We start from the raw sequence: 19,363 nt of genomic DNA on the forward strand, positions 1-19,363 counted from the left end.
TAATTGGTTTTAGAGAGCGGAGAAGGGAGGAAGAGTGGGAAAGGAACACTGAAGTGAGAAACATCAGTCAGTTGCCTCTCACGCCTGCCCCCACCAGGGGCTGAACCTGCAACCCACGTGCCGGACCAGGAACTGAACGTGCAACCTTTCAGGTTATAGGACAACGCCCCAACCACGGAGCCACACCAGCCAGGGCTGAATTTCCCTTTAAAGAGTGACTTTTATTTTGTATGAATTCTATCTTAACAACTTTTTAAAAACCCAAGAAGCTCAAAAAAGTGCGAGAACCCACCTAAGGTCAAATAGCGGAGGACCTTCACATGCAAGGTGGGACCCCATGCGGTACCTTTGCCTCTGCTACATGACATGTGCTTTGTGCCATGATATGGGGGGAGACAGTTAAGTCACTCTGGCCTTTGAGAGCAGGATGTCGACATTCAAACCCTGGCTCTACCACTTATGGGCTGTGTGACCTTGGGCAACTCACTTAACCTCTCTGTGCCCAGTTTCCTCTTCTGTGAGTGGGGCTGGCCATAACAGTACTTGTTGGGACAGGGATTGTTACAGTTGGGTGCATCGATCCATATGAAGCCCCTTAAACTCCTTGCCTGGGATCTCAAGCACTCCCAGAAGCAGACCCTGCCATGCCCTGGAACCTGAGTCTCCAACACGGGCAAAGCCTCCTCTCACAGCCCAGGTTTCCTGGACCATCCAGCCTTTGCTTGTGTGGACCGCCCTAGCATGACAGGCCCCACGCCCCTTCCAGTAAGCACCCCAGATGACTCACAGACATCCTTCCCCGATCTCCTCTAGCACTTGGAAGGTGTCACTGAGATCCTGTGGTTGTAGGGACCCCCGGGGCTAGGGAAGCCCCTGGAAACAGAGGGAGAAGACCTGGATTCCAGAACAGCTTCTATTGGGCTTGACACATCAAGCTCCCGACACATCATTTCTCCTGCTCTGGAAAATAAAGGAGAGGCGCCCCATCCTTCTGGGCCCCCCGGGGGTGTTGTGAGGATGGACTGCAGTGTGTGTGTGTGTGTGTGTGTGTGTGTGTGAGAGAGAGAGAGAGAATCAGTTTGGATGCACACAACATATACGTATACACATGCACGTACAGTTGAGAATCGTTCTCCACCGCCCACCTGGTCCCCAAATCCAATGCCCTTTGACAATAGAAACCACTCTTTCCTTCATCAAACTGTCACTTGGTGGTTTCTGCCCCCCACACCCATCCCACCTCACTTCCCCATTTCACCGATGGGCACTGACACCATCTCTTCAGCTTCCACCTCCTCCCGGGGTCCCGTCACCCACACGGCACTGCCGGCCAGACCTCCACAGTGGCTCTGGCTCTGCCTCCCCTGTTTGGGCTCTTATCACCTCTGAACTGTCCCTCTGCCTCAGTCCTTCCTGTGTTTAGTGTTACAGGCAGGACGAGCCCCTGCTGCAGGGGTCCCCTACGGCCTCAAACACAACGCGGTGGCCACCAGACCCACACAGCAGTCAAGCACTCGACATGGGGCCAGTGGGACTGAAGAACGGAAGTTCTAATTTGGTTTCATTTTGATTTATTTAGTTTTACGTTTCAGTGGTCACATATGGCTAGGTCTAGCTGCTTGCTACTCTAAGTCCGGCCTATAGACCAGCCACATGGGTGCCACCTGGGCCTGGGGACGACACAGGTGACCTTGAGGGCCTAAGGGAGGGAAAGTCCCCATGTGGCTTGTCAGGCCCCGCCTAGACCCACTTGAATCAAAACCCTAAGATCTCAGGTCACCTGAGTGCACAGTACAGTTTGTGTCTCCTCCCTTCATGCTTCCCCCATCTTGCCCTTTCAAAACCAACTCTTCAGAATCTGCTCCCAATACCACCTCCTTCAGGAAGGCCCCTCAGATTGTTCCGGCCAAATGGGAACTCTCCATCCTCCGAGCCCCTGGAGCTATGTGCATCCTTCCAAGGCTGCATCAGTCCACTGGTGGCTCAACCCTTCCCCCCTTGGGTGGCACAGAGGGCCTGAAGGCTTGACCTGTGCCTTACTTTCGATCCTCCTCTCAGCCCCTCCCCGGCCTGGCACCCAGCAGGTGCTCGGGAACGGGCCTGGCAGTTGCAGTTGCAAGAAGCCAACGTCTCTTTCCAAACCAGGGCAAGAAGAACAAAGTTGGTTGCAGGCTATTTGCTGTATTATTCCTTCCACTGGGCTTGCCCCACCGGTCTGACACGCCAGCTGCCTCTCTCCTGGGCTGAGCACCTGGGAGGCGACAGAGCCCTGAGTCAAAGACATGAAAATCCAGGAGGAAAAGCAGGCAGGTGCAGTTATTGGTTTCAATAAGCCAAATAAAACCTCACAGGCTTTTCATGAACCTCTCTGCAGGCAGGGATCAAGTGCATGGCTTTGTCACAAGGCAGGTGTCAGCTCACCAAGAGCCCGCCAACAGCCCACCTGCAGGACCCTGAAGGCGACGGGGGATCACTGGTAAGAGGTGGGTCAAGGGTGAGGCCTCTGCTCCCTCAGGGCGGTCCTTCTCACAGCCACATACTTGGCAGCCTCCCAGGAGCGAGGGAGAGAGCACTGGGCTCTGAGGATCTCCTTCAACACCAAGGCCTCAAAGGCAGACACTGAGCAAGGGCCAAGGCCATCCAGGACTCCTCCACCTCCACCCGGGTGGAGGCCCCAGACCCAGCCTGTGTGCCTGGGGCTCAGACAGGCCACCGTGCATCCCGTCTGGCCGCTCAGCCTGCCTGCCCCTGAGAGCCACTTCTCTGAAAAGCTCACCTCCAGGAGCAGTCAGCTCAGCCTGGGAACCCAGGGCCACCTTCATATCCTGGCTGCAACCCCGGAAGCCGCCGGAAACCTCGATTTTCTGTGTCCTCCTCTGCCAGGCGGGGACTGAAACCCCTGCCTCCACCCCCGGGGCTCGGGCAGGAAGTGGCCTCAGCTCCTCGCAGAGGGATCTCCGGGGGCTGCGACACAGATACACACGGGCCTGTCCAGACTGAGAGCAGGCGATAAGCCCCGGGGAGAGGCCGTGCGAACCCACACAGTCCGCCGCAGCTCGGAGGCCGCCCCCAGGGCAGGCCGCTGCCACAGCAGGAACTGAAGTCATCGGTTCCCAAGAAGCAGGGAAAACACACATTAACAGGAGACTGTCGTCAACGGCAAATGCCGCAGTGCCTGGGATGTCTGCCCCAGAGCTCTGGTCCCAGGGGGCAGTAAGGTGATGACGACAACCACCCTGATCATAATATCACGAACAGGCAAGCGCTTAGGGGGGACCTACTACACACGACGTGCCATGCTAGCTAAGCACTTCAAACGTACAAATGCTTTCAGCTCTCACAGCAGTCTCAGGGAATCTAATCCTCTGCGTTCTGCACGTGAGTACACTGAGGCACAGTGCGTTCCAGTGAGCTGCCCAGGATCTCGCAAGAAGTAAATGGCTTTCGAGTTCACGAGCTCAACTACCACACTGCGCTCCCTTATAAGCAGAGAGCTAGGTTGGATGGTGGCTCCAGATTTATGAGGAGCTGGGATCACAAAGGAAGGAATAACCGGTCCTAAGGGGGTCAGCCCACTGGGGCTTCCAGGCGCCGGAGCTGGCCTCCCAGGCAGTGGGAACAGCCTGAACCAAGGTGCAGGGGAGAGGCAGAGGTCAGGCTAGACAGAGGGCTAAGGCGTTGCCTCCCATGCGATTCTGCCGAGGAGGAGCGGACCCCAGCAGCAACGTCCTGGAAATGCAAACTTACTATATAGAGTGATTTTAAATATGGGGGAGGGCCTATGATATTCCACCAGAACCAGAGAGTGCCCATCACAGGGGACCCTCCTCTCTCTGAGGTCCCCAGCACTGAGCCCCAGGAGACTTCAGGGGGCAACAGAGGCAGGGGAACGGGGGCTTCCAGTTCCTTCCATGCAGGCTTCACCCTGTCGGCACCTCAATGCCGGCAATCTGATGTGCGACCTGGGGGTCAGGAGCCATCAGGCTAGCACTGCCCTCTCGAGAGCTGGCCCCCGGATGGTCTAGCTGCAGCTATGCTAACCATGTATGAGTTATCGGTCCCATCTCTGGAAGGAGAAACTGAGGGAGAAGAGTGACAGGTTTCTCCTCCCAGGTAACTCGCCCGTATCTGGGTCAGGAGTCTAGTTGGCCGCTCTTACCACTGATCAACCCCTGTGTGCTGAAGTCCAGGATGAATATTCATGAGCCTATCCAGTTCCACACTTTCATTTCTGGCACGAATTAATAATTTACCATGGAGTTTCATACAAATCAGACATAGCTCATTAGCAGCTCCCCAAAAGGCATTCTGGTCTTCCCACTGATCCTGGTGAGGGGCTGGTCTTTCTTCAGCGACGAGTAACACCCCCCTTATTTTGAGAGACACCCTCTCTTTGGACCGGGCTGGTAAGCCTGAAACTGGGGAATCTCCCTGCCAAGGGAGGCCACCTGAGCGCCAAGGCCAGTGGTGGGTGGAAGCCTCACCACATACATCTTCAGGACACTTCCGAAGCTGTCCCTGGGAAAAGATGGCATCTTTTCCTCTGGCAAAGGCAAAGCCACTGTCTGCCTGGAAACGGAGACGGCGGGTGGGGGGAGTGTGTGTGTCACAGGCCATTTCCCGAAGAGGTGTCCACGCCACCTCCTGTCCCCACGTGCTCTCCTAACACTTGCTACCAGCCCTACCCCTATCAAAAGGTAGAGCCTACCTCCTCTCCAAGTGCACCTGGGAGGGCTCACTTGCCCTTGTAATGAAGAGATTGGGGCCTAAGTGACATCCTGTGACTTCTGAGGCTAGGTCCTGCAAGGTCATGTCGCTTCCCCCTGGGGAGCTGGGACACATACATGCCTTTGGACCCCTGAGCTGCCGGGTCAGCAGTACAGGCTCCCCGAGGCCAAGGGTTCTGAAGAAGCCCAGCTGGGGTCCCAGCCAACAGCCGGCATCTCCTCCAGCCTCCCAGTCTTCCCAGCTGAGGCCCTGGGCACCATGGCGCACGGATGGCCGAAGTGTCCCTCCATGCCCTTTCTGAATTTGGCCCCGTGGCATCTGTGAGCACGATCAAATGACACTGTTTGATACCCACGCGTGCTTATGAAGTCTCCCTCCATCCCTGGGTGTCCTGGGCCCCTGCAGGCCCAACCACAAGCCCCACAACTGCTCACGTGGACCCTGCACGGCCGAGGTAAAGACTGGTTGAAATCTGCCTGTGAGTGGAACTTCCCAAAAGGGAAATGAAGGGGAGGGGGAGTGACACCTTTGGCCCTGGGCCCTTGAGGTCCCGAGATAAAGGCTGATGACACTTTGGACACTCAGTCCCAGAGCCGGGGAGAAGCCAGTGTGAACTGCCCCCTCTCTGCAGCGCAGCGGCTGGCCCTGCCGCACCTCTGCCTCCCTCCCTCCGGGGCTCTCCAGCAGGCAGCCCCACCCGCTGGGCCCCTCCAGTGAGTTCAATTAAGACCCAGGCATTATCTCCTCCTCCCCTTCCTTTATGTTCCCTGCTGGCCCCCCCTTCTCTTGTCAGATAATCACGGGAAACCAGCAAACGGTTGACACAGTTACCAAGACAACAGAAGTTAGGACTGTCGAGGAGGTCTGAAAGCTAATCCTAAATGAATTATAGGACAAGAGTGACAAGGGGGTGGGGACCAGTGTCGGGCAGCTTCAAAGCAGGTCCAGTGTAGGAGACAAGGTGCCGTCTGCCTCTGGGCTCTGGCTGCGCTGGAGGGTGACGCTGGACTCCTTGGGGGTGGGGGGAGGTTAAGGAAGAAATTCATTAAAATGAAACTCAGCACAGAAGATGGTGGGGCACTGACACCCGCCATTCACTGAGACTCAGGGGCTAGGGTTCACCCATTCAGCTTTTATGGCATGGGGGGCAGTGGGAAAGGGGCCAGGACGATCTAATCAAGGCGACTCCATTTCTTCTTTACTTATTTAGAACTTGCCATCTTGAGACCAGGGCGCCGCGCACAGTCCTGCTGGCGGAAAGCCATTTCAGGAGTCTGAGCAAACCGACCCTCACTGGCCTCCAGCCCCACGGGCAATGCCTGCCCTAACCCCAGCCACCGCCCCCGCATCACGACAGACTCAGCCAGGTCCCTCCGGGAGGGCTCCCTCTTCTGACATCGGCCCAGAATCGAGGACATGGGTGGCATGAAGCCCACAGCTGGGAACTATTAATCCAAACAGTAATTGAAGCTAATGGTTCTACAGGGCTTGGCCTGGGCTTCCAAAGACTAACTCATCAAATGCTCACAACAATCCCGGGAGGGAGGCGCTACCACAGGCCCCAGCAAACAACGAGGAAACTGAGGCCCAGAGAAGGTAAGTCACCTGCCCAGAGCCACACGTCAGTCAGGAGCGGAGGCAGGGGGGAACCAGCACCCTCACTCTCGAGTGCGTGCTCCTGCTCAGCACTGCGGCATCGGAGACGTTTGCCGACCTCGTCCTGCAGGGCCTGCCGCACAGCCCCCGCAAAGGCCACCCTGGAACCTGGCCCATCACCCGCCTCTTCCGAGAATGTACCCAGAAACCCCATGTACCACTTTCTTTCTAGGGGATCTTTCCCGACTCTTCTCCCCCCACCCCCTTGGCCTGAGGCCTTGCAGGCATCTGCTGTCCCTGCTCTTTCGCTCACCAAGGACGCCTCTGAAGATTACAGCCCCAAACTTCTTAGAGGCTCAGTGGCCCCAGCTCCGTTTCCGCAGTCAGGCCAACGTGTGAGACCAGTGTTCACACTTGACGGAGCATGAGAATCCCCTGGAGGGCTTGCGAACACACAGCCTGCGGGACCCCACCACCGACCCCACCACGGGTTCTGCCTCAGCCCTCTCCAGGGGGTCGCGCGACCTTGCACCTCACACAGCTCCAGCTGCTGCCGGTGCCTCTGGCCCAAGAATCCCAACTGGGAAACCACCAAGGTGTTAGCCCACACTCAGCCTCCACTCTCCCCACCTTCACCTCCATTCCCCACCCGTGTGCGGGTCACCAGCGTGACGGCACTCCTGCTCTTCCTCGCAGACCCCACACTCAGAGGCCCCTGCCCCACCCCTCCTCTTGCAGCACCCCATCACTGTAAACGGAACCTCTGCTGACTGCTCCCACGAGAGGCACTGTCGGAGCCATCCTGAAACAGATGTGGACACGGTGCTCTGACATCCAGCCCGTGTCTACCTCCAGATCCCCACGCCCACTCCACACAGCAAGTCCGGCCCAGCCCACCGCCCTCTGCTCGTCTGGGGCGAGGGCAGCAGCCTGCATGTTGGCCTCCCTGACGCCCCCCTGACCACCCGGGATCCATCTCAGCTCTACAGCCAGATGCGGGGGGCACTAAAGCACAAATCATATACCTTCCCCTCCTCTGCTCCCAGCTTTCCCTTGTCACGTCCTACCCCTTTCCCCGTGGTTCATGCCCCTGCAGCCGCAAGGCCACACAGACATCCTAGGGGCCTGGGAGCCTTTGCATACGCTTGACCCTCTGCACTTCCCCTTAGATCTTGTCAGGGCTGACACGTCCCTTTCTTCCAGCTACCCCTGCCCACTCCAGCTACCCCCCTACCTTCCCCACTCTCCTTTTCTCCAGAGCCTGCACCGGGGGTGGAGCACGGTGTGTTCACTGCTGGAACAGGTGCTCCACAGAGCATGGCCCTTGGGGGCTTTTCAGCTACTCCTGTGTGCCTGGGCCAGTGCCTGCCTGTCATAAACAGGTGTTGAAAAAATCAGATGAACTTGGCTGCTTTAAAATCCTGGATTCCCCCCGACTTACAACAGACTCAAGTTCAAGTCACTGGCCTTACGACATTCAAGACCCTCCAGAATGTGATTCGCACCCACTCACAGGCTTCATTTCCCACTCTGGCCAAGCTCTTCCCTCTCCCTAAAACTGTCCTTCCTACCCCTCCTGGGAGACCCTGTGCGAAGGCCACCATCTCCCAGGGGCCTGGCCCCGCCCCCTGATGGGATTAACTCTGCTCCCCACCAGCTGGGCCCTGTCTGCCCTGCCTGCCCTCAAAGATGGGTCCTGATACATCTGTTCAGCCTCCCCCCGGGCCTGGCACCGAGCAGGAGAAAGACCCAAGAGCCCACAGCTACTGATGGCGAGTGATGCCCCTTCTACTTGAAATACCATCCTGGCTGCTCACTCTTCTTTCCGGGCCTCAGTACCAGCAGACTCAGCGCCTGAACGGGGCCCTGCTCTCTGGACACCAAACTCTTTAAAGGATACACAAGCTTCAGAGCCCTGACACTAGGGGGTGCTGCTGAGAAGCGGGGCAGAATCAATGGCTTCGCTTCTCACATGCACAGCAGGGGTGAAGAGGGTAGATCCCTTGTGGGCCACCCCCAGAGCAGAAAAGCCAGCTCTAATGTCACCTCCTCTCTGTGGCCTCTCAGACACCACCTCCACAACAACCCCAGACTCAATCGTTCCCTCCTCTGCACTCCCAGAAAATTCTACACAGGTCCCCCAGCACCACTGTTAGTCACCCTGGAGTACTCAATCCACCGCCTGCCCCTGCCCCCTGCCCCCCCACCCCCAGCCCACAGAACAGGGATGGCCCAGCATCCAGCTCTCAACATGCCAGACGCGAACTGGACACGCTGAATATTTTCAGAGTGTCTTCCCTATTTTCGTTCATCCCTCGTCACTGCACGGGGCTCCTTCCACCCAGCCTCGCCCCCTCTGCACTCCTCATGTTCGAGGCCCACCTCCAATGCCACTCTGTCTGTGGAGCCTTCCCGGATGTCCTCTACCAGGGTCGTCCTGGGGGATTCCAGGGCACTCTGCCCTTGCTCACCTCGAGCCCTGCTTGTCTCTGAAGCAGGCTGAGGACAAGGCACAGAGCTCCTTCACGCTCCTGCCTGGGCAGCGCAGTGCAGAGCCAGCCACCCTACCCCAGGGCCAGACACCCTGTGGGTGCTGACACCTAGGAGAGGCCAGAGCTAGGCCAAATACACGCGTGCATTCTGTGTGAAAAACAACGTTCTGGTAACCTATGGGGGCATGGCAGGTCTGCCTCGAGGGGGCGTCCTAGGAGACCACCAAATCAAGAGAAGGGAGGGGTTCGGCCGTCTGACCTCTGAGGTCCCTTCCAAGCCCCGTGTTCCACGCCTCCCAGGCCCGCAGACCATTAAGCAAGTGGCCAGATGCCCGATGGGCAGCGGTCCAGGCCTGGTCACAGGGCACTTCCTGTCTCGCTGAGGGAAGGGGCAGGAGGAAGACCGATCCCTCAAGGCACAGCTTAGGGGCAGCCTGGCCTCCGGGATGGGGGGGCTCAGGCTCTAGAGGTGAGAGCTGGGCCTGGCTCAGCTCCAACCAGGCCAGCCCCCACCCCTCGCACCCTTGCTCAGCTCCCAGCGCAGGCATGATCCAGGCTCAGGGCCACCATCAACCCAGCCAGAGCGGTGGAGGGCCTGGCATCAGCGGGAAAGAGCCAGAAAAATGCATTTTCCCCTAAAGACTTGTAAAAAAAATCCTCACTGGTTTTTTTCCCTTTTACCCCAAGCTTTCACAGCTCTAAATATGCCACACTTAGTAATTTTACGAGCAAACCAAGCTATACATCACACAGTTTTATGTTCCTAAATTAACAAAAGGACTTTAAATCTATATGGAGCTCTTTAAAAAAAAAAAGCACTGCATCTATTTTTATTCCCTCACCCCCAAATTCCCTCTTCCCTTCTAACGTACTCCCTCCACGCACCACCCGCCCCGAAGCCTTCAGAATTTCTGACTGTGTAGCTGGACCACCACGGAGAGACAGTTCCATATATGGATGCAGAATGGCTTTGCTGAGCACACCTACCTAAGAGGGAAGTCCACTGCCCCTTGGGAAAGACTCCTTTAGGGGCTATAAAAGCCTGATTTTTTCCCCCAAAGCAGAGCATGATAGGATGTACCCTAATAGACGAAGAGGCTACGCCCACCGACACAACCTCACCCAAGACCTCAGAAGAATGAGAAGTCGACGGGTCCGACAAGGCCTCTGTCTTGTTAGCTGCAAAATGCCAGGGTAGGCGGGTGGCCTGGAGGGACCCATCTGCACTTGACAGTGGAGAGAGAAGCACAGTGGCGCTGTTCCCCTCACACGTGTCCACTTCCGGGGGAAGGCGGATGAGTGACATGCAGCTCTGGCCTTGGAACAGAAGCCCACGTCCAGACACATGCATCACTGCCTCTGTCTCTGGGAGCTGGGTGGCCCTGGCCAGCCACCCCTCCAACCCCACCCCCCACTTCCTCCTGCACAGAAGGAAGAGAACCATCATCCTTGCCTCATTCGAGGGCAGGAATCCAGGTATCATAATGACTGTTCCGAGAGCTTAAAAGAAACTTCTCCTGACTCCAAGAAGCAAGAAGATAAGGAGCAGGAGAGTTTCCAATGGGGTGATATCAGATTCCCACCCATGAAGTAAGAACAACACATTTAAGCAAGAAAAAATCTTAATGAGAACCAAATTGAGTGGGCTGGGGGGCTGGGGAGGGGGGTGGGAACCAGACCAAGCCCGGCGGAGAAGGGTTGGGCCCGAAGCTGGGACAAAAGGGCCCCTGGCTTTCCCAGCCGACAGATGGAAATGTGGCGGCCCCTCCCCATTTCTCAGGGGTATCGGAAGATTAATTAGTGACTGCCTGGAAAGTGCTAGATGGGAGCTGAAATGCTTGTCCCCGCTGAGTTTCTGAGCTGTAAATAAGCAGCTTTCTCAATCACAACCGAAATAGCAATGCTGTCCTTTTATCTGAATCAGATCCCATCAGACCCAACCTGCTCCCAGGCCAGGCCTGGGGTGGTTCTGGAGCCTGCCCAAAGCCCCGGGCTTCTTAGGACCCAACCGATTCCCAGGACAAGCTAGGGCCAGGCGGGAGCTTGGCCACAGCTGGCAACTGCCCACACCCCCTCCTAGCTTCAGCTGCAGAGGTGACACCAGGGGACTGTGAGAGCCAGCAGCTGGAGGTCAGTGGTTCTGCACTGAATTCACCTTCAGCTGCCTTCCCCAGCCCGGCTGGGCCTGACCAGGGACCCACAGCAGCCTCACATTAGGGCTTTCTGGAAGCAGTGTGGGGCGTGAACAATAAATCTGGACAGTGTCCTACACACCGCCTGGGCCAAGGTCTACCTCGAGGGGGCACCCCTTCTACCTCCGCTCTCAGTAGGGGAGGCCAGATGCTCTGCAAAGAAGGTCAAATGCTGTGTAGAGATAGGCCCAGGCCAGGCTGACCCTCGCGAGGCAGCTGGGGACCCAGTTTCTCCAAGGGCAGCCACGGGCAGCTCTGGGCCAAGCCCCAGCCCCCTCCGGGTCTCAGTTTCTTCACTGACTCAAGATTCCGGCAGTGGTCAGTCCATCCCTCGGGCAAACCAGGGTCACCCAGAGTTCAGCATGGGACAGGGGTGGGGTCAGATGACAGCTGAGGAGTCCTCCCTCACGAACTCCAGGAACAAGATAAGGGGGCCGGCAGGGCGCCACCGCCAACACCAACGGCCAATTCCCTCCCTCCCTCGTTCAACAAATATTTATTAAGCAGGGACTCTGGAGCCAGACTGCCTGGGGTCAGAGCCCAGCTGCACCACTCACTGCCTGCACGACCTCACCCTCTGCGCCTCAGTTTCCTTAGCTGGCAAGTGCGATTCAATCAAGAGCATGTTTAGTATGGAATGGGCACCATTCGAGAAGTAGTCACTTCTTCCTTGTCGTGATTTTTATTTTTAATAGTTATTGTTGGTCTGGCGCTGAGCCAAGAATGAAGGACACACGCAGTCCCCACCTGCCTGGAGCTCAAAGTCTGGTGGAGCTCAGGAAAAGGGGGGGCCCGGCACAGGCAGGCAGAAGTCGAGTCTGAGACCCCACCCACCCACTGGTCCCAGCTCCCCTCACAAGTACCCAGGGCCTTCTTCTCCTGACACAGGAAGAGCTCCTCTGTGGGACGCCCATTCCCCCACCCCCCACCAGTGACGGAGCACACAGGGACCAGACACTGTGTCCTGGGGCCCAGGGGCCCCGTCTAAAGACCTGAATTCAAGTCCAGGCTCAACCACGAAGAAGCCCTGCAACTTTCTGCAAATCATTTTCCCTTAATGATAATAATTATTGCAGCTATCACTTGGTAAGCATGAACTTCGTCTTAGTCACCAACCTCAGTGCTTTGCAAGGATTCCCTCCTTTAATCTAACCAGAGGTCGGTAAACTTTCCCTGTCAAAGGCCAGGTGATAAATATTTTAGGCGTGGCAGGCCTGCTGTTGCAGCAAGAAGCCTGCCACAAACCGTGCATACAAGAATGGGCATGGCTGTGTGCCAATAAAACTTTATTTACAAAACCAGGCAGCAGGCTGGGGATCGCCAACCCCTGCCTTGCACTGATACTGAGGTCGATACAATTATGGGTCCCACTTCACACTAGGGAAAACCAAGGCTCGGCTCGAGCTGCCCAATATCGTGTCTTAGAAGAGGCGGAGCTGAACTTCAAACCTCCACTGCCCAGCCTTGGTCCTGTCGCCTGTCAAACGGGAAGAGCAGTGCCTGGTGCCAGCCTGTCAAGCACCACTGGGGTAACGACTGGACGGGCAGGTTCTCACTCCCTGCAGTTACAGACACTGGGACGGGACCTGGCTTCAGGGACCGGACCAGGTTCCAGAAGCTGGGGAGCACCTGGCATCAGGCCTCTGAGGGCAGGGCTCTCTCTGCCGGTGCTCTGAGGCCACAAAGCCACAGCACCTGGCCTGGCCAGCATGGGGGGCAGTAACCCGCTTCCTGGGCAAATCACTGCGCTCCTCTGAGCCTCGATTTCCTCCTCTGTGAACCAGGGAGGCACCAGCACCTGTCTCAGAGGGTGGGAGTGCTCTACCAGAGAGATTTCCGTGAAGCCCTAGGGAGGGGCGGCTGGCAGCGGTCAGGAGAAGCAGGTCACTTCTTTTACAGTCACGGCTACTGCTCTGAGATGAGCTGACTGACGGTGTGAAGCCTGTGGAAGGAGCTGTACTCGACTGTGGCTATTCCCAGTTAAGCTTCTCCCCCAGAGATTTGCAACCGGTGTGCCACACGAATTTTAAAGACATGCAATACCTGACAACTATTAAACCAGGGACACCGACCTCTTTTCCATTAGATTGTCAAAAAAAAAAAAAACGGTAACAGCCAACACAACAATAGCTGTCTGGTGTGAATGAATCAGAATTATACCTACATTTTTTGGCCAGATGTGCAAAAAATATATTTTTGGTGTGCTGCAGCCTTTCAGTAATTAGTTTATATGTGCCATGAGATGATAAAGGTTGAAAATAGCTGTTCTACACTATTACATCAAAATTATAAAGTACAACATCCTAGTAGGAGCATAAGAAAAAGAAAACTCTAGTGGAGACTGACTGGGGGTCTGACCTGCCACACTCCTGACCTCTCCTGACCTCCCCGGGGTCCAGCCCCATCACCGTCACCGTCACCAAGGGCTTACACCAGCCAGTACTGATTTCCCTTAATTGCTCTGAATTTCCTAGCCTGACACTTCCTCCTTTTCTTACCAAGGCTCCAGTGTAAATAGAAAACCGGTCACCTGATGAATAAGTATGCACCAGCAGCCACCCAATGGCAGGTGAAGTGGGGTGTTGATTACAAGCACCTGGGTTTTTAAGATGCCCTGTACTTAAGAAGATTCATTCTTGCCACGAACCCGCACTGAGTGTCTACAAGGGGAGGCGAGTGCGTGGGAGGGCGGGAGGCGGGGGCAGCACTGTGGATACAAAGAGGAAAGAACTGTCGCTGCTTTCCAACAGCTCACACTCCAGGGAAACAGGCCATGGCAGGAATGGTCAGCCACAGCTTGGGTTCAAAGGGCTCTGGTGCTGCTCACCAGGCACCAGCTCCCATGCACTGGGCTCTGAGCCAGGGAGGACCGGGCCCTGTGTTAGAACACAACCCTTCTGTCAATTAGGGGTTCCGGTTCTAATTTGGACTGAGGCAGTGAAGGGCAGTGCCGACAAGGGGAAGTGCCTGTGGATCTGCATTTCAGGCAGTGAAGGCAAAAGAGTTGAAGAAAGTGGAGACCTTTCTTCCTGTAAATATTCTCCCTGTAAAAGTGGTGTACATGTCAGTTCCTGGGGAAGAATGGGGGACCTCAAACAGTCACAAAGAAACTCAAACAGAGTAAATGCACAGATTTCACACAGGACAGAGAGGAGCCCTTCCTATTTCCGCTCCCCCCGCCCCCCACTCTTCTCTTGCTCTCTGAACTTGGGGAAACGTTTGCCATAGTTCAGGGCAGCCAGGGCCAGATTCAGCAGACCTGGGTCCTGCCCAGGCCCATTCCTTCCCCCCACGCTCCTTCCAGGACTCCAAGGCCTGTGGGAGCCTCAGCCAAAGTCACAGGGGTTTCTGAAAACAAAGGGAACCAAACCCAATACCTGGCCACATGCACCTTCACCAGCATAACAGTTCGGAAACAAACCTCCAAGGAAGCCCCTTGCGCAGATTTTCAAAAGCCCAGGAGAAGCAGCCCAGACGTTTGACCAACGTCTCCCCACGTCCAAAGATGCCCTAACTTCCACAGGAACTGTGTCAATGCCTGGCGAAGATGAAACTCTCAAAAGAAGGAAGGGAAAATAAAAACACTGTGCATTCCTAGAACAAGGTCGCACGCAGACTTGCCTTCCAGCCCTGCAAGTCACGTGGCCCCGCGGGGGCAGGCCTGGTGAGTTACTCCCGGCCCCGAGGGCTTGTGCGTTGGGGGCGAGGAGCGGGTGACAGTGCTGTGGCGGATAAGCTCCAGGGATCACCGAGTCTCCCATCTCCCTCGCTAGAAACCCCTGGCTCGACAGCTTCCCTTTAGTCTACGTGTAATTATTTTTAAGGTTTCGAAGTCCAAATAAGGTGAATCCAAGAGAGGTTTCCCCACCCCACCCTCCTACTGTCACCCCCTCCGCTCCCCTTTGGGCTGCAAGCACGACTTGCCCCGAAACAGAAAGTTACTGGGCAGGCTTCTGTCAGCGCACAAGAAGGTTAGGAAAACAGGAAGCCACGCCAACCACCCTCCTGAGCTTCCCCCGGCCCCCTCCTCCGACCTCGGCAGGCACAGAACCTTCCAGGGAATCCCGGGCAGGAAGGGGGGTGTGGGGGCGGGTTCGTCAAGCTCCGGCAGAAACCGAGCACGGGGCTGGGTGGAGGGACAGGAAAATAAGACCCAGGACTGGGGACTGGGGGAGGGCGCACGCCACCCGATCGCGTCAGCCTGCAGGAAAGTAACTTCACACCCGGTGCTTAATTCACCTCGCAAGGCTTGAGTGCCTCCGCCGCTCGCTGCGCCGCCGCCGCCGCCGCCGCCGCCGCCGCCGCCGCGGAGCCGGCTCCGGGCAGACAAAAGAAGCGAGACGCGTAACCCCCGGAGGCGGCGGCGGCGCGGTGGGGGTGGCGGCGGTGGGCGCTCCCCGCCGCACGTACACACACCAGGCTGGACCGCTGCTGGAGCAGCCGGGGCCGTGCGCGCCGGCCCGCGAGGGGCTCAGTGGACCCACTGCGCTAATCCGGGCTGAGGGGAGTCGGGTGGGGTGGCGACCCGGGATCCGCCGGCGCCGCGCGGGACCCGGGGAGGCGCACAGCTCACTTACCTGGTAAGTAATACAGAGGCGGCTTCAATCCAAACATGATTCAAATTAGAATTCCATAGTGGTCAGAGAGGGACGAAGAAGGGGGGAAAAAAATCTTAAAACCCAGCAATGAGACAAAAAGCGCCGTCCAAGCCACGGCGCTCGAAAATGTCCAAAACAATAAAATAAAGGCGAAAGAGCGATCCCGACAGCGACAAAAAAAAAAAAAAAATCCGTTTCTTTTTTTTTTCCCTCCCTAAAATGATCAAAAAGCTCCCTATCGGCCAGCGCCCCGGCAATTTCGGCCACCCCGGCCCTGGCAAATCCACAATGAGGTAATTGACGACCAAGGACGGGCCGGAGCCTCCACGGCTGCCCGGTGTCTTCGCCGCGTGTGTATTTTCTGCCTTTTGGACTTGAGATGCAAATAAAAAAAGGAGGGGGGCGCACGGCGGAGGGAAGCAGGCGGGAGAACGGAGAGGAGCGCGAGAAAAATAAAGGGGGGAGTGAGGGTGATGAAATTGGGGGGTAAAGATCTTCAGGGATTACTCATTTGAAAGAAAAAATGAGAGAAAAAAAGCAGCCCCCAAGACTGCGAGTAGCAATCTCTCTTCCATTCAGCCATTTGAATGTCAAGGGCGAGGGTCAAGGGACCTGTTTCCAACAGGGTTTCACGTTCAGAACCAGAAGGAAAAAGGAAGGGGGGGGGGTGGGCAGAAGGGGGTATCTCTTGTTGCCAAGGAGAAATCGGCTTTGTTTTCGTTTCCCCTTAGCTACTGGGTGAGGAGGGGCGGGGGAAGAGGAGGAGGGGGCAAGCGGGAGAAGGGAGAGGAGAAAATTAATACCCAAACAGCCAAGAAGTACCGAGGGGAAGATTTCTTCTCGTAAATAAAAGAGGCAGCGATTGCAAACAAGTCTCAGGCAAGAGAAAGCAGGCCGAGGAGCCGACTCCCCTCCCCCTCCCGACCCCCCTTTTTGGTTATCTCCTTGGCCCTGCGTCCCACCACTGACTCAGAGGGCAGGGGTTGGGGGGAGGAGAAAACTCGCGGGGGGCCCGGGCGCCCAGGCAGAAGGAGCAGGAGAGTGGGGAGGCACGAGCGCGCGGCGGTGGAGAGCCCCTCGATCAATTTTCATGCAAGAATCATTATCGGTAAATTGGAAAGCTGGCTGCCTGACAGCAGATTTGTCTCCCCTAATGAAAGCGAAAGGGTAGGGGCGCAGCGGCGGGCGGTTGCAGGCGGCGGCGGCGGCTCCTTCCGTCTCTACGCGGCATCTTCCAAGAGCTCCATGCTTCGCAGGGCGATAATAATAGTTTCACTTGCGAGCTTCCCCCCGCGCGGCCGCTCAGCCGCGCAGCAGACCAGGATCGGGACACAGAGAGCAGGCCTCCCCTCTCCAAGCCCGGAGCTGCTGCTGCTGCTGCTGGCAGCGGTGTGCTCCCCTCTGCCCTAAGGGTGGGCCGCTTGTAAACAGTGGGCGGCTGCGGGCGCCGCTGGTTCCCCCTCCGGCTGCCCAATTCCGCGCTCTGGCTGCCCGCCCGCCCGTCCGTCCTCCCTCCTTCACCACCCACGTCTGACAGCTGCGGGAGCGGGCAGTTCACTCGCCGCCGCGGCCTGAAAGAGGATCCCCAAACCTTGCGGGGGGCTTAGGCCCGCTTTTTGTGAAACCCACACGGGGCAGCGGGGCTGCGGAAACGCACACACCGGCGGACCAGGGGGTGAGCTTCTAAGACCAGTGGTTTCTCACCTTTTCCTCTCACCCTTTACTCCACACCCCACCCCTTAAAAATCCCTGTTGCAAGTGTAATCAAATGCTTGATACCATCTCCCACACTCTCCCTGCACTGGTGCATTATCAGATCCGGGAAGGCATGCTTCCAGGCAAATAGACCTAATAAATGCTATTACTGGGATTCTGCAAGCCCTGGCTGCACCATAGTAACGAGAGCCCTGGCTAATTTGGTTTAAGAAAACGATCAACTGCACAGAGTGTGTGAGTGTGGAACCTGTATCTCTCCTCCCCACGCCGCCTCTCTTTCACACCAGTTCAAGAAGGCCCCATGTGATAATTCCCCAAATCGAAGGGGAAAAAACCCTGCCGCCAAACGCCAAACCACATCCTGTGCGCTCATTGTCCAGCCCAGCGATTTTAAAGAGACAGGACCCATTTACCCACGCCCGGCGTGCGCGCGCGCGCGCGCACACACACACACTCTTAAACGCTCGCTGCGAAGCTGCCTCTTGATATAACAATTTATTTTCAAGCCCTTTTACCTTCTGAAGGGCCTCTGTGTGGCACAACCAGAGAAATAGGGACTTGGTGACACTAAGGGGTCACCTTTTGACTCCAGATACAATCATCATGGTTGAGGAACAGACCTGGGCCAGCAGGTACGCGTGGCGGGGCACCGCGGTCACGCCGAGCTTGGGTTCCTGCCAATGCTTCCCAGCCACTGCGTAAATCAGGGGTCCCCAAGCAACAGCCCGGGGTCCCTGCTAACTGCGGCGGCTTCAGATGGCAAATGAACTCCCGGAATATGATACTCTAGAGTTCTGGAGAGTAAACTGTAGGAGATGGGGGAATCCGGAGTGCCGTCTGACACCCCCATGCCACTCAAACCGCCCCAAGCCTGAACAATCTTAAATGGGCTGGGAGGAGCGCTGGGAGCCAAGGGAGTAGTGGCGCTCCTCCCTGCCACCACCTCCGACTGGGTCGCCTGCGGCTGTGAGAAGCACCTTCTAATCCCCACCCTGCTCCTGCTGCGCCCCTCCCGGCGTCCCCTCTCCGTGGGCGGCGGAGCGCACGCGTGTATCCTAGAGGACGTAGGGGCTGCTCGGGGCCGCCCGCGCCAGCATCTGGCCGCTCCGCCCCGCTCTGACCCCGGAGGTCGTGCCCGGCCCTCGGCGGCGGCGGCCCTTTGTTTCCGGGGCTGCGTGGCGGCGCGCTCAGCGCTCCCTGCACCTCCCACTGCGCCGGTTGCGGGCGGCGGCCTCGCGAGGTAGACTGCAGCCCTACGGCAGATCCAGGTCCGGCACCTGCCCACCCACCCTCACCCCGGCTGGCCTCCACTTCAACCCCGCTTTCTCCTCCCGCATGTTTATCACCCATTTATCACCCGCATACTTGATAATCTGTGCCCCTGTGGGAGTGGGGGACACGGGGGCGCGCAGACACCAGGGTGAACTGCGGCCCGCCCCTCTAATCTCTCATAAACTTGGAAACTTCTGCTCCTACTTGGAGGGGGAAAAAAAAACACAACTATTTTTTAAGGATCCTAAACTATCAGTTTCTGTTGTCATTCTTTTATTGGTTTTTAATTCTCCGGGATTACACGAACAACAGTAGTAATTAATACTAAACCTTCCTCTACTGTATATGCTAATGGCAGGAGCCATAAAAATTAATTTGCAAACATGTCATTACACAATAGCTGTACAGGCAATAAGCCTGTAATTATGGGCCAATCACAGGCAGGGTACAGAGGGAGGGTGCTCCCCAATCTGCTGGGTACCCACTCCCCTGCTAAAGTGGGAAAGGTGGTGCCAAAAGGAGCCACCTGTGGGGAATGTACCCAGCTGGGGGTGGGGGGCGGACGGGGAAAGATGGTAAAGGGGGTCTCTAGTCTTCAGTTCCAATTGACTTGGCTTCTATGCAAGGCCTCCTGAAGATAGCCACTCCTGGGCTGTCGTGGATGAAGATTGTGGGAGGACAGGCAGCCAGAGCCTTAGAGAGCTCCCAGGCCTGACTCTCGCCGGGTGGTGAGGGAGAGATAAAAGGAGTGAAAGCTGAAGAACACGGA

General features: G+C 56.9%; 1 protein-coding gene across 7 annotated transcripts in view; it reads right to left on the bottom strand.

Annotated features, from left to right (window-relative positions):
• The window catches only part of GSE1 (Gse1 coiled-coil protein), a 412,948-nt gene that overhangs the window by 94,741 nt on the left and 298,844 nt on the right, over positions 1-19,363 (bottom strand). Inside the window, exon 1 of one of the 7 annotated variants that reach the window (XM_045818797.1) lies at positions 15,586-17,461. The exons of 4 other annotated variants lie outside the window; for them this stretch is intronic. In XM_045818797.1, coding sequence (XP_045674753.1) covers positions 15,586-15,622 — 37 coding nt within the window. In that variant the 5' untranslated portion in view covers positions 15,623-17,461. Of the gene's footprint in view, positions 1-14,429; positions 14,450-15,585; positions 17,462-19,363 lie in introns of those variants that run through there. 2 more of the 7 variants (XM_045818792.1, XM_045818795.1) reach the window with 2 other exon arrangements.

Source organism: Phyllostomus hastatus, unplaced genomic scaffold (assembly GCF_019186645.2).
Source record: "Phyllostomus hastatus isolate PE091 unplaced genomic scaffold, TTU_PhHast_1.1 phas_scaffold_345, whole genome shotgun sequence".
Taxonomy (NCBI): Eukaryota; Metazoa; Chordata; class Mammalia; order Chiroptera; family Phyllostomidae; genus Phyllostomus; species Phyllostomus hastatus.